At 42.7% G+C, this 14429-nt stretch overlaps 1 protein-coding gene across 1 annotated transcript in view; it reads left to right on the top strand.

Moving 5' to 3' along the window:
* Nucleotides 1–543: 543 nt before the first annotated feature.
* The window catches only part of TEX35 (testis expressed 35), a gene marked incomplete at both ends in the record, with an annotated part of 59387 nt that continues 45501 nt past the window's right edge, over nucleotides 544–14429 (top strand). The window contains 9 exon segments of the mRNA XM_082655748.1: nucleotides 544–582; nucleotides 1304–1462; nucleotides 1966–2034; nucleotides 2981–3037; nucleotides 3743–3802; nucleotides 13235–13299; nucleotides 13527–13719; nucleotides 14075–14095; nucleotides 14097–14119. Coding sequence (XP_082511874.1) covers nucleotides 544–582; nucleotides 1304–1462; nucleotides 1966–2034; nucleotides 2981–3037; nucleotides 3743–3802; nucleotides 13235–13299; nucleotides 13527–13719; nucleotides 14075–14095; nucleotides 14097–14119 — 686 coding nt within the window.

The raw sequence follows: 14429 nt of genomic DNA on the forward strand, positions 1-14429 counted from the left end.
TGGCACCCCTCCCCCAGCACAGAGAGCCCCGGATTAGCACAGTACGTGCACCTTGAACCGGAGAGACTTCAGGGCATCCCAACCCAAAATAGCTTTAGGCTCAAGGAAGGGTCAGGAGAGCAGGTGTGTGGGCTTCCAGGAGAAGCTCGTTGTTGAGGGCAGACACCTCCTCCTGGTCTTTGGGTGGGTCCCTCTGGGAAAGGAGCCGGCAATTTTTGCTTCTCCTGGGGCGTCCCTTGTGCTTGGCTGTGGTCCTTCAGGGTGGGCTTTCCAGGACAGCCCCTCTCCCCTTGCAGGAGGGAGACTTCGTGGCTTTGGAACCCGACCTGAGGTCCTCTTCTCAGCGGCCGAGGCACCCCAGGCTCAAAGTTGCAGCGACACTGCGGCCAGCATGCAGGTTCTTGGCATTGTGACCTCAGCTGTTCCACACACAGAGAGGTGGGCATCCTGCCCTCACCTCAGCTTGTAACCTGCAGTGGCCTGGTCCCGGGGGCCCATTGTGGGGAGGTTGGGAAGTTGAAGAACACTCTGGCCTCCTCCATCATGTCGGCCAAGAGGGCAGAACTGAAGAAAACAAACCTGGTAAAGGAGAAACGTTGCTGGCCAATGTGGGGCCTCTTTGAACTCTCACTGGATGGAGTTGGGGGGTACAGAGAGTCCCCAACGAACCCTCGGCTTTTCTTTCTACCTCTGAGCATGACGTGGCCTCTCAGGCGGGAAGGAGGGTGGGGAATGGACCCCTGGGCTTGGGGTGGGAAGGACCCCCGCCAGGAAAAGGAGCACCGAAATGCCCCACCCCTATCCCGGCCACTCCGGAGCCATGACCCCAGCCAGGCCCGCATCTTACCCGCGTGTTTAAGGCACACAAGAACCTCATCAGATAAAGGTAATTATCATCCACAATTTACAGACGAGGAAGTGAAGGCTCAGAGAAGCTAAATAACGTGCCTAAGTCAACACAGCTGGTAAGGAGGGCAGCTGAGACTAGAATTCAAGTCTGTCTGTCTACCTCCAAAGTCAATGCTCCTGAAAAAATACTTAGACGGCTTCCTTGAGTTATCTTAAAGTGTCCCCGCCAGCCCTCACCCCCGCCAGCTCCCCAGGGAGAGGGCTGCCTGCCAAACAGGCAGGTGTCACTCATGAGAGGAGTAGAGCATGAGAAAATGTGAGTTATCTTGGCCCAGGCGCTGGGGGTATGTGGGCCTGAGCCTAAGCGCAGTTGGACAGGCAGGGTCGGGTGGGTGGAGGGTCCTCCCCAGTCCTGATGCCTGGCAGCCTGAATCCCAGCCTCCTGTCTCTGCAGAACAAGAACTACAAGGCAGTTTGCCTGGAATTGAAGCCAGAGCTGATCAGAGTAAGAAGCTTGTTTGAGGCCATACCGGCAGCCAGGCCTGAGACGCATGAGGAGGTGACTTGGAGTCAGGGGTCATTCGCTGTCCCTGGTGGCCAAGACTTGTCCCAGATGCTGGCGGATATATTGAGAGAGAGACAAGCTCTCTGCTCTCACAGAACAAAGCGGATACCTAAATAAATAAGGAAAAATTCAGCAGTTTTACCTATGATGCAGGGAATTAAAATAGGGAGATGTGACTGGGGGGTCTGCTGGGGGTTAAGGGCATCAGGAAGGCCTTCCTCTGAGCTGAGAGCTGTAGGACAAGCCTGCGGCCCCTGGAGGGCTGAGGACAAGCGCTGTGGGCAGAAAAAGCAGTGCGCACAGAGGCCCTGAGGTGGGAATGAGTATGTCTGTGGAGGGGACAGAAAGCTGAGGCCCAGTGGGCCAGGAAGGGAGTGGAATGAGATGAGCTCAGAGAGGGGAGAAGGATGGAGGAAACTCCTGCACAGGTGAGGCCAGGTTACCTCTGCGCTGACCCAAAGGGAGGAGCAGAAACTCGGGGTCATCCCTCCTGCCTCACCCTCCCACGCCTGCAGTTTCCAATATTCTGTGTCTCTGTTTCCAACCAACAGACATATGACTACAAAGGAGCTAAACAAGAAGGGCCATTTACCAAACCAGGAGGGACAAAGGAGCTAAAGGTAGGTGTGTGGACCCAGGAGACAGGAAGTTGGATCAGCCCAGTGAACAGGTGGGGCCAACAGAACAACTTCTGCAGCAGGTGAACTGCCAGCATCTACAGTTCTGCTCCAGCCCCTGTGACTCCTTTCCTTCTGGTTCTCTCTATTTTAAAATAATTTCAGACTTACAGAATATTTTCCAAAAAATGGTACAATGAGTTCTAGTATACCCTTCCCCCAGATTCCCAAATGTTGGCATTTTATCTTGGGTTTTTTTTCTCTCTTTCATATTCACACACCTATATATAACATATATATTTCCTGAACCATCTGCGAGCAAGTGGTTCTCTCAAATTTCGGTATATATTTCCTCAAAACAAGAACACTCTCTTACACAGCCACAGTACAATTATCCAAACATCAAAAGCAGGAAATTAATGTTGATACAGTTCTCACCTACAGCCCTTATTCTAATTTCACCAGTTATCCCACTAATGTCTTTCATAACAAAAGAGAAGATAACTTTTTTGGTCTGGGATCCAATCCAGAATCACACCTTGCATCTAGTTTCCATGTCTCTTCAGTCTTTTTTTGTCTGGAACAGTTCTTCGACCTTGTCTTTTGGGACACTGTCATTTTTGATGACAAATCATTTATCTTGTAGAATGACCCTGAATTTGGGTTGTCTGATGCTTCCTCACCATTAGACTTAGACCATACATTTTTCGGTTCTCACACCACAGGAGTGAAAGTATGACCTTTTCAAAGTGCATCACATCTGGAGGTACTGGATGTCTGTGTGTCCCACTATCCTATTTTCTTAATAGCATCCTTTCTTTCCTCCCTGCTGGCATCTATCTCTCTGCTCCTCTTTTGGCAATGCCCCAGGATCTTTCCTTTCCTCCTTTTGACTGTTTCCCTTCCATCCAAGACATTTCTTCACTCCTTCTCTATTTTATTTTCTCAGAATGAACTCAGGGAGGTGAGGGAAGAGCTCAAGGAAAAAATGAAGGAGATAAAACAGGTAACAGGATGAGACTTTTCAGCTCACGGAGAAAAAGTGGAGCTTCAAGGAAAATGCAATGCCTAACTTTGAATAGTAAAGAAAATCAGAAATTGCATGGAAAAAGCAATCAAACCAACTGAGCCCAAATCCCCTAGAATGTTTAAGTGTCAGCAGCTTAGGTTATCTGTTTCTTACTTGTTTCGTGCTTAAACCCAAATTTTGAATGATAAGGGCTCTCTAAGATATCTCATTGATAAGGGTGGGGAGATACAACCTTAGTGACAGAGTGAGAGGGGCTGACCTGGAATTGGGGGGCAGTCAGGGACCAATTCCATTGTCCTAATACTCCTCCCCTGAGCGAGCTGCAGAGCAAGAATCCTCTTCTTGTTTCTCTGACGGAATCACTTATAGCATATTTATGAACAAAGGAAATGCTCAAGCAAGAACGTGTAATTGAAGCTGTGGTCTGAGCTCCACATGGCAGCCTTGCAATGACCAGATCCAAGCTGTGCCAAGGCTGCTGCTGGTGTTGACTTGATGATACACTCACCCTAGTCCCTTCACAGACTCTTGGGAAGAAAGTGGCTCTAGTAGGCCATTATTAGAACATTCCTTAATCTTGATCTAGCTCATTCCAGGGGAGCAGCTGCAGCCCTTAGCTTAAAATGCCTGAAAGACAACTCCACATTCAGTGATGTGCTCTTTGCCTTTCTTCCTCACTAGATAAAAGATGTAATGGACCAGGAATTTGAAAAACTCCAGGAATTTGTGGAGATTATAAAGGTAAGCATTTACTGAGTGCCCTCCATGGGCCAGTACCATACGAGGAATCATGCAAGGAGATGCCAGAGCCTGCCCTGCAAGTGCTTACAGCTTAATAAGAGACCCAAACTCTATTGCAAAAAAGAATTAAATAACAAGTAAGTACCAAGCTAAATGATGACTGGTTGTCAACTAACCAGGGGTTTAGAGAAGTGAGTAACGAATGTGGGTTGGGGTAACCAGAAAAGTCCTTTTAGAGGAAGTGAGCCTTAAGGTGAGTCTTAAGGCAGCATTGGAAGTTTAATGTGAATCTAACCAAGAGCCCAGTAAGATTATTTTTGAACTCAATAATTACTAAAAGGATCATCTAGATTCTAGAATAACAGTTTACAGACGTTGGTGGGTTTCAGAATCACCAGGAGCACAAATATAGGAAACAGAGCTCAGGCCCTGTGTTGATGGGCCTGGCACCCTGGGGTTTTGTTCGTGTTCCCCAGGTAGAAGTTTGAGAACAACAAATGCAGAAGCATAAATAGACAAAAGCATTTATTTATAAATTTTTCAAGAGTTGTAAGGGGTCATTACTTCTACCAGATATTAAAATCGTAATGAAGCCAACTTAATAATCAAATTAAGGTGGTACAGCCCAAGGATAACCAGACAAATGAAGAAGCCAACATAGATAATCCTGTAACAGCCTCTCTGCCAGGGATGCACTGAGAATCACTTCGGAGGATTTCTAAAGTCCATTTACCCAGGCCCTGGCCCAGATGAACTGAATAAAAACCTCCAAGTTTGGGCACAGTTGCTCAAAACTCTTCAGTGCTTCAGATGCTTGCTCCTGATGAGAACCAGGTCCTTAGCACTTTAGCAGTAGTTATTAACATTGGCTATGTGCTGAAATCACCTGTACTGTGGATTTGAACAGCTCCTCTTTACACTTGGCTGCACCCCATAGCAATTATATCAGAACCTCTTAATATGAGGTCTGCGGACTTCCCTGGAGGCACAGTGGTTAAGAATCCACCTGCCAGTGCAGGGAACACGGGTTTGACCCCTGGTCCAGGATGATCCCACATGGCGCGGAGTAACTAAGCCCGTGTGCCACAACTATTGAGCCTGTGCTCTAGAGCCCTCGAGCCACAACTATTGAGCCCACGCACTGCAGCTACTGAAGTCCATGTGCCTAGAGCCCGTGCTCTGCAACAAGAGGAGGCACCGCAATGAGAAGCTTGCGCACCTCAACGAAGAGCAGCCCCGGCTCGCCGCCACTAGAGAAAACCCACGCACAGTAACAAAGACCCAACGCAGCCAAAAATAAATTAAAAAAAAGAAAGAATGGAGGCAAAAATCGAGACGATGCAAGAAATGTTTAACAAAGACCTAAAAGAATTATAGAACAAATAAACAGAGATGAACAATACAATAACTGAAAGGAAAAATACACTAGAAAGAATCAATAGCAAAATAACTGAGGCAGAAGAACGGATAAGTGACCTGGAAGACAGAATGGTGGAATTCACTGCTGTGAAATGAAATAAAGAAAAAAGAATGAAAAGAAATGAAGACAGACTAAGAGACCTCTGAGACAATATTAAATGCAACAGCATTAGCATTATAGGGGTTCCAGAAGGAGAAGAGAGAGAGAAAGGACCAGAGAAAACATTTGAAGAGATTATAGTCGAAAACTTCCCTAACATGGGAAAGGAAATAGCCACCCAAGTCCAGGAATCACAGAGAGTCCCATACAGGATAAACCCAAGGAGAAACACGCCGAAACATATAGTAATCAAATTGGCAAAAATTAAAGACAAAGAAAAATTATTGAAAGCAGCAAGGGAAAAATGACAAATAATATACAAGGGAACTCCCATAAGGTTAACAGCTGATTTCCCAGCAGAAACTCTACAAGCCAAAAGAGAGTGGCATGATATATTTAAAGTAATGGAAAGGAAGAACCTACAACCAAGATTACTCTACCTGGCAAGGATCTCATTCAGATTTGATGGAGAAATCAAAAGTTTTACAGACAAGCAGAAGCTAAGAGAATTCAGCACCACCAAATCAGCTCTACAACAAATGCTAAAGGAACTTCTCTAAGTGGGAAACACAAGAGAAGAAAAGGACCTGCAAAAACAAACCCATAACAATTAAGAAAATGGTCAAGGGAACATACGTATCGATAACTACCTTAAATGTGAATGGATTAAATGCCCCAACCAAAAGACACAGGCTCACTGGATGGATACAAAACCAAGACCCATATATATGCTGTCTACAAGAGACCCACGTCAGACCTAGGGACACATACAGACTGAAAGTGAGGGGATGGAAAAAGACATTCCATGCAAATGGAAATCAAAAGAAAGCTGGAGTAGCAATACTCATATAAGATAAAATAGACTTTAAAATAAAGAATGTTACAAGAGACAAGGAAGGACACTACATAATGATCAAGGGATCAATCCAAGAAGAAGATATAACAATTATAAATATATATGCACCCAACATAGGGGCACCTCAATACATAAGGCAATTGCTAACAGCTGTAAAAGAGGAAATCAACAGCAGCACAATAATAGTGGGAGACTTTAACACCTCACTTACACCAATGGACAGATCATCCAAACGGAAAATTAATAAGGAAACAAAAACAGCAGATTACACTTTCTTCTCAAGTGCGCACAGAACATTCTCCAGGATAGATCACATCTTGGTTCACAAATCAAGCCTCAATAAATTTCAGAAAATTGAAATCATATCAAACATCTTTTCTGACCACAATGCTATGACATTAGAAATCAATTACAGGGGGAAAAAAGGTAAAAAACACAAACACATGGAGGCTAAACAATATGTTACTAAATAACCAAGAGGTCACTGAAGAAATAAAAGAGGAAATTAAAAAATACCTAGACAAATGACAACAAAAACATGACGATCCAAAACGTATGAGATGCAGCAAAAGCAGTTCTAAGAGGGAAGTTTATAGCAATACGAGCCTACCTCAAGAAACAAGAAAAATCTCAAATAAACAATCTAACCTTATACCTAAAGGAACTAGAGAAAGAAGAACAAACAAAACCCAAAATTAGCAGAAGGAAAGAAATCATAAAGATCAGAGCAGAAATAAAGAGCAAAGATCAATAAAACTAAAAGCTGGTTCTTTGAGAAGATAAACAAAACTGATAAACCATTAGCCAGACTCATGAAGAAAAAGAGGGAGAGGACTCAAATCAATAAAATTATAAATGAAAAAGAAGTTACAACAGACACCGCAGAAATACAAAGCATCCTAAGAGACTACTACAAGCAACTCTATGCCAATAAAATGGACAACCTGGAAGAAATGGACAGATTCTTAGAAAGGTATAACCTTCAAAGACTGAGCCAGGAAGAAATAGAATATATGAACAGACCACTCACAAGTAATGAAACTGAAACTGGGATTAAAAATCTTCCAACAAACAAAAGTCCAGGACCAGATGGCTTCACAGGTGAATTCTATCAAACATTTAGAGACGAGCTAACACCATCCTTCTCAAACTCTTCCAAAAGATTGCAGAGGAAGGAACACTCCCAAACTCATTCTATGAGGCCACCATCACCCTGATACCAAAACCAGAGAAAGATACTACAAAAAGAGAAAATTACAGACCAATATCACTGATGAATATAGATGCAAAAATCCTCAACAAAACACTAGCAAACAGAATCCAACAACACATTAAAAGGATCATACACCATGATCAAGTGGGATTTATCCCAAGGATGCAAGGATTCGTCAATATATGCAAATCAATCAATGTGATACACCATATTAACAAATTGAAGAATAAAAACCATATGATCATCTCAATAGATGCAGAAAATAGATGCACAAAATTCAACACCCATTTATGATAAAACCACTCCAGAAGGTAACCTACCTCAATATAATAAAGGCCATGTATGACAAACCCACAGCAAACGTCATTCTCAATGGTGAGAAACTGAAAGCATTTCCTCTAAGATCAGAAACAAGACAAGGATGTCCTCTCTCTCCACTATTATTCAACATACTTTTGGAAGTCCTAGCCATGGCAATCAGACAAGAAAAAGAAATAAAATGTATACAAATTGGAAAAGAAGAAGCAAAACTGTCACTGTTTGCAGATGGCATGATACTATACATAGAGAATCCTAAAGATGCCACCAGAAAACTGCTAGAGATAATCAATGAATTTGGTAAAGTTTCAGGATACAAAATTAAGGCACAGAAATCTCTTGCATTCCTATACACTAATGATGAAAAATCTGAAAGAGAAATTAAGGAAACACTCCTATTTACCATTGCAACAAAAAGAATAACATACCTAGGAATAAACCTACCTAAGGAGACAAAAGACCTGTATGCAGAAAACTATAAGACACTGATGAAAGAAATTAAAGGTGATACCAACAGATGGAGAAATATACCATGTTCTTAGGTTGGAAGAATCCATATTGTGAAAATGACTATACTACCCAAAGCAATCTACAGATTCAATGCAATCCCTATCAAATTACCAATGGCATTTTTTACAGAACTAGAAGAAAAAATCTTAAAATTTGTATGGAGACACAAAAGACCCCGAACAGCCAAAGCAGTCTTGAGGGAAAAAAACGGAGCTGGAGGAGTCAGACTCCCTGACTTCCGACTATACTACAAAGCTACAGTAATCAAGACAATATGGTATTGGCACAAAAACAGAAATATAGATCAATGCAGCAGGATAGAAAGCCCAGAGATAAACCCACACACCTATGGTCAACTAATCTATGACAAAGTAGGCAAGGATATACAATGGAGAAAACACAGTCTCTTCAATAAGTGGTGCTGGGCAAACTGGACAGCTACATGTAAAGAAATGAAATTAGAACACTCCCTCACACCATGCACAAAAATAAACTCAAAATGGATTAGAGACCTAAATGTAAGATCAGACACTATAAAACTCTTAGAGGAAAACATAGGAAGAACACTCTTTGACATAAATATCAGGAACAACTTTTTTGATCCCCCTCCTAGAGTAATGGAAATAAAAACAAAAAGAAACAAATGGGACCTAATGAAACTTACAGCTTTTGCGAAGCAAAGGAAAGTACAAACAAGGTGAAAAGACAACCCTCAGAATGGGAGAAAATATTTGCAAACAAATCAACCGACAAAGGATTAATCTCCAAAATATATAAACAGCTCATGCAGCTCAATATTAAAAAAAACAAACAACACAATCCAAAAATGGGCAGAAGACCTAATAGACATTTCTCCAAAGAAGACGCATGAAAAGCTGCTCAACATCACTAATTATTAAAGAAATGCAAATCAAAACTACAATGAGGTATCACCTCACACCAGTTAGAATGGGCATCATCAGAAGATCTACAAACAACAAATGCTGGAGAGGGTGTGGAGAAAAGGGAACCCTCTTGCATCTTTGGTAGGAATGTAAATTGATACAGCCACTATGGAGAACAGTATGGAGGTTCCTTAAAAAACTAAAAATAGAATTACCATATGACACAGCAATCCCACTACTGGGCATATACCCAGAGAAAACCATAATTCAAATAGACACATGCACTCCAATGTTCATTGCAGCACTATTTACAATAGCCAGGTCATGGAAGCAACCTAAATGCCCAGCGGCAGACAAATGGGTAAAGAAGATGTGGTACATATATACAATGGAATATTACTCAGCCATAAAAAGGAACAAAATTAGGTCATTTGTAGAGACATGGATGAATCTAGAGACTGTCATACAGAGTGAAGTCAGAAAGAGAAAAATATTGTATATTAATGCATATATGTGAAACCTAGAAAAATGCTACAGATGAACCGGTTTGCAGGGCAGAAATAGAGAGAGATGTAGAGAAGAAATGTATGGACGCCAAGGGGGGAAAATGGTGGTGGGGGGAGAGATAATTTGGGAGACTGGGATTGACATGTATACACTACTATATTAAAGTATATAACTAATAAGGACCTACTGTATAGCACAGGGAACTCTTCTCAATACTCTGTAGTGACCTATATGGGAAAATAATTTTAAAAAGAGTGGATATATGTATAGGTATAACTGATTCACTTTGCTGTACAGCAAAAACTAACACAACATTTTAAATCAATTATACTCCAATAAAGATTAATTTAAAAAAAAAGAATATTGCCTGACTATATAAGGGAAAAGCTTAACTCAGTTAACACTATAAACTGAAATAGTATATAAAGTGAATTTTAAAAATAAAAATAAGAAGTATGTATTTAACTGGATGGTCCAAATATAATTACGATGGAAGAAATCACAAAGGAAATATTGTTAATGTTTAACAATACAAAAAATTTAAAAATTATAACAGAAAAGCACCATACACAGAGTGAAAAAGTAAGCAACAGTTTTGGAGAAATAATTTTCCACAAATATGATAGACATAGAAAAAAAGCTTTTTATCTGTAACCTACAAAGCTCACACAATCAATAAGAACCAACTAGGAAAATGGGAAAAGGGTATATGTGAACAGTCCACAGAGGGGAATCTTACTAAAAAGCAATAAATATATTAACAAGTTTTACCTCATGAGTAATCAAATAACTGCAAATGAAAACAATACTTAGATAACTGCCACATTCAAATAAGCCAAGTTGTAATTTATGACAATTATAAAGCAAGATAAGAATGCTCTTGTACTGCTGATTGGAGTACAAGATTGTACAAAACTAAAACGGAATTAGACAATAGGTATCAAAAATATCAAAACTCCATGACTTATCAACTCCTTGACTTCTCAGAATTTAACCTATGAGAATAATCAGAAATGCCAGCATGGATATATATAAAAAGAAGTTCATCACAGGATTATTTATAATAGCAAAAAATTGTAAACAACCACTATTTTCAAAAGTAGAGGAATAGCCAATAGAATTACGATACATCTATATAATGAAAATTCACTATAGGAGACAGAATTTAGAAAGAATACTTTTAATGAGAAGTAAAAAAGCAAGATGCAAGTAATATATACAGGCTGATCTCAACAGGTGAAAAGAAATTGGTAAGTAAATATATAGAAAAAAGACTGGAAAGAAATATACCAAAAGGGTTAATTGCTGTTATTGAAAGGTGATGAGATTAATTTTTTCTTTTATATTCCTCTGTATTGTCCAAATTTTCTGCAAAGGGCATGTCTTATTTCTATATCAAAATGCAAACACAGTAAGTGTTTTGTTAGTGGGTAGGACTGGGTATCACAAGGCACAAAGGAGGCTATTTCGGGCACGGGAACAGCTTGCACACAGCATGGAAGCAGGATGAACGCGAAGCTTCTCAGTCAGTGGGGAGATCGGTCATAAAAGAGGGATCATGGGGGGAAACTGTGAGAAATAAAATGGAATGGGCACAAAGGCGGTGGATAATGAAGGCTTCTGAAAGACAGGCAGACAGGTTGGACTTGGTTGTGTAAGCAGTAAGAGGCCTCTGGAGATTCTTAATCAAAGAACATGCTAGGAGCAGCACTTCAGAAAGCTGAGCTGGCAGCTGCTTGCAAGGTGGCCTGGGGGCGCCGGGGGAGTCGGTGGGGGCCGTCTGGAGCAAGAATATCAAACTGGAAGCCGCATCTCTGCTCAAGGTGAAGAAAGCTGGACCAAGTGTAGAAACAGAAGGAAAAGGGTAAAAATCTGAAAGATGCAGCGAAGGAAAGACAACATTCTTGGTGATTGATTCAGTATAAAGAATGAAGGAGAGGCAAGCGTGCATGATAACACCAAAGTTTTAATCTGGATGATTAGAAAAAAGTGGTGACAGTGACAGGCTAGTTGGGAAGCAGCTAATTTAGAAGAGAAAGTGAAGAGGTCAGTTTGGAACGTGATGAGTTTGAAGTGATGGTGAGACTTTTAAGAATATGGGACGTTTTGACTCTGATGTTTTAGACCCGGGGGAATATTGACTTCAAGGATATTTGACTTTATTTACAAATACAAATGTCTTATTCAAAATGTATACGAACATTTTTAAATGCTTTTCAAGAAGATATTTTTTGGAAATCATTTCCATCCTGACGGTGTAAATCCTTGATCAATTTTCTACCCCAGATCAGTAAACTCTCCCCAGATCTTTCATTTTTTATTAAAATGGTTTTCCTAGAAGCAAATTATTATTATTATTATTTTTTTTTTTTTTTTGCGGTAGGCGGGCCTCTCACTGTTGTGGCCTCTCCCGTTGCGGAGCACAGGCTCCAGACATGCAGGCTCAGTGGCCATGGCTCACGGGCCCAGCCGCTCCGCGGCATGTGGGATCTTCCCGGACCGGGGCACGAACCCATGTCCCCTGCATCGGCAGGCAGACCCTCAACCACTGTGCCACCAGGGAAGCCCCAAAGCAAATTATTTTTCATTTATATTTTGTGATATTCAATCCAACCCTGTTTTTGTCCTTAACAGATATTGTCACTAATACTGTCACCATCTTAGAAGTTCTTTGTGACCACTATTTCTATCCAATTTTTCCAGGTCAAATTTTACGGATCTAAGATTTGCCAAGAAGATTTTATTATTATTTCAGTTCTTAATAATAACTGTGAGGTGCCATTTGAGCTACTGTCTACTTTATTTTGCGTTGACCATTTTTGCCAGGAGTTGGGTAAAATATGGAACAAACGCAGATACACAGGATCTACGTACATGGCAGGGGTCAAAACACTGGTGTCAGAAACGTCTTTGGGGGGGAGGTCACGGGGTTTGTTTTCTTTTTATAAATTTGTTTACTTTATCTATTTATTTTTGGCTGTGTTGGGTCCTTGCTGCTGTGCGCGGGCTTTCTCTAGTTGTGGCGAGCAGGGGCTACTCTTCGTTGTGGTGCGTGGGTTTCTCATTGCAGTGGCTTCTCTTGTTGTGGAACACGGGCTCCAGGAGTGTGGGGCTTAGTAGCTGTAGCTCGCAAGCTCAGTAGTTGTGGCTCCTGGGCTCTAGAGCCCAGGCTCAGTAGCTGTGGCACACGGGCTTAGTTGCTCTGTGGCATGTGGGATCTTCCCGGACCAGGGCTCAAACCTGTGTCCCCTGCATTGGCAGGCGGATTCTTAACCACTGCGCCACCGGGGAAGATTGCATAGGCATTGAACCAAGGCAGCTAAGGGTTTTATTCAAGTGTGAGATCAGGTAAAATAGATCCTGGCCTCTGACTCACATGGAGACTTTGGACAAGCCCCCAATGACTCTGCCTGTGCTTCAGCTTCACTATGGAATGGGTGAGGTCACAGGGAGGGGTAGCACGTGTCAGGCACATCCTGATGAGCCACCCTACCCAGGGCTGGTGAGGATTCTTGAGGAAGTAAGATGCTGCGGTGGTCTCTGAGTGGTCTGCAGAGTGAGGCAGGAAAAGGAACTTCAAAAGCCCTTCATGATGATGATTTTAGCTTTGAATTCTCTCTTGAAGGAAATGCAAAAGGATGTGGATGAGGAGATGGATGTTTTAATAAATATACAGAAGAATAGCAAGCGGTGAGTGTAACCTGCACCCGTCTCTCCTCAACCCTAAAGAATCTCCTCCCTTCGCTTTGCAAAGTGTCCTCGGGGTTCAGTGGACTCCCAGACCCTTCAAGGAGCTCTCTTGGTTTCTCTTCCCCAGTGGCTTGTAGTCAAGGCCTTCCACGGCCAACCATGCTACCGGTTATCTCCTTTCCTGTTGAAAATTATCTCCCCAGTTCTGCCCCTCCCTGACTCCCCAGTCCTCTCAGGAGAGGACCAAAGGAGCAGCAAGAACTCAGGCTGATAGGAAAGATGGACACAGACCCACAGATCCGGCGGAAGAAAATGGATGGAGCTGATGGAGTACCACTTGCCCTTCACAAAAAGATGACGGCACTACAACAACCAAAAAAAGATCCAATGGATTCCCTTCACCAATGTGATACCTGCTGTGTAATGAAGCCCTCCCTGCCCCTGCCCCAGTGTTACACCCCTGGGTTTCTGTTCCCCCCGACCTCCCCTGGGCTCTCTCACTCTCTTACCTCTTGCTGTAAAGCACTGGTTCCACTCCTCTCCTGGCCCCAGGATGCCTCCCTAGTCTTGAGTCCTCTCTGGGGTCTTGCCCTATAGGCCTGGGGTGATTCCGAAACCATGACCAAGTAGGACTCCACCCTGGATGCACCTGTTCCCAAGTGCAACTGTATTGTTCTGTCCTTTCCTATAGCAAGACCTGATGAGGTGCCCAGCAGCCTGGCCATCTTGGACCAGGGAAAAATGATCTTTCTGGTGCCGCTTCTGTCCTCCATAGGAGAAATGTTTGTTGTGTGCCCCCAAAGAACAACTACAATCAGCGGTAGGTAGATCCATGGAAGCCCCTTATCTCAATCCGGTGCCCCGTCCTCCCAAAGGCAGTGTGCTCAGGGGTGCATTCCCATCAAATCTCACCCGTGATTATGGTTATGCAGTCTCTGCCCCACATCACATCCACTCAGCCTTAGAGGACGTGGCACACGAAGGAGGACTTGCTTAGCCCAGCCTGGAGGCTGCTGCCTAGAGGCCCCCGTGGAGTGGAGGGTGCCTTGCCAGTTGCTGAGCTGACCTTGCCTCAGGCTCCTGACTTTCTCCCCACATAACAGGCAACTTCCATACCAGGCCTGGGCATC

Source organism: Grampus griseus, assembly GCF_964374135.1.
Source record: "Grampus griseus genome assembly, chromosome: 1".
Taxonomy (NCBI): domain Eukaryota; kingdom Metazoa; phylum Chordata; class Mammalia; order Artiodactyla; family Delphinidae; genus Grampus; species Grampus griseus.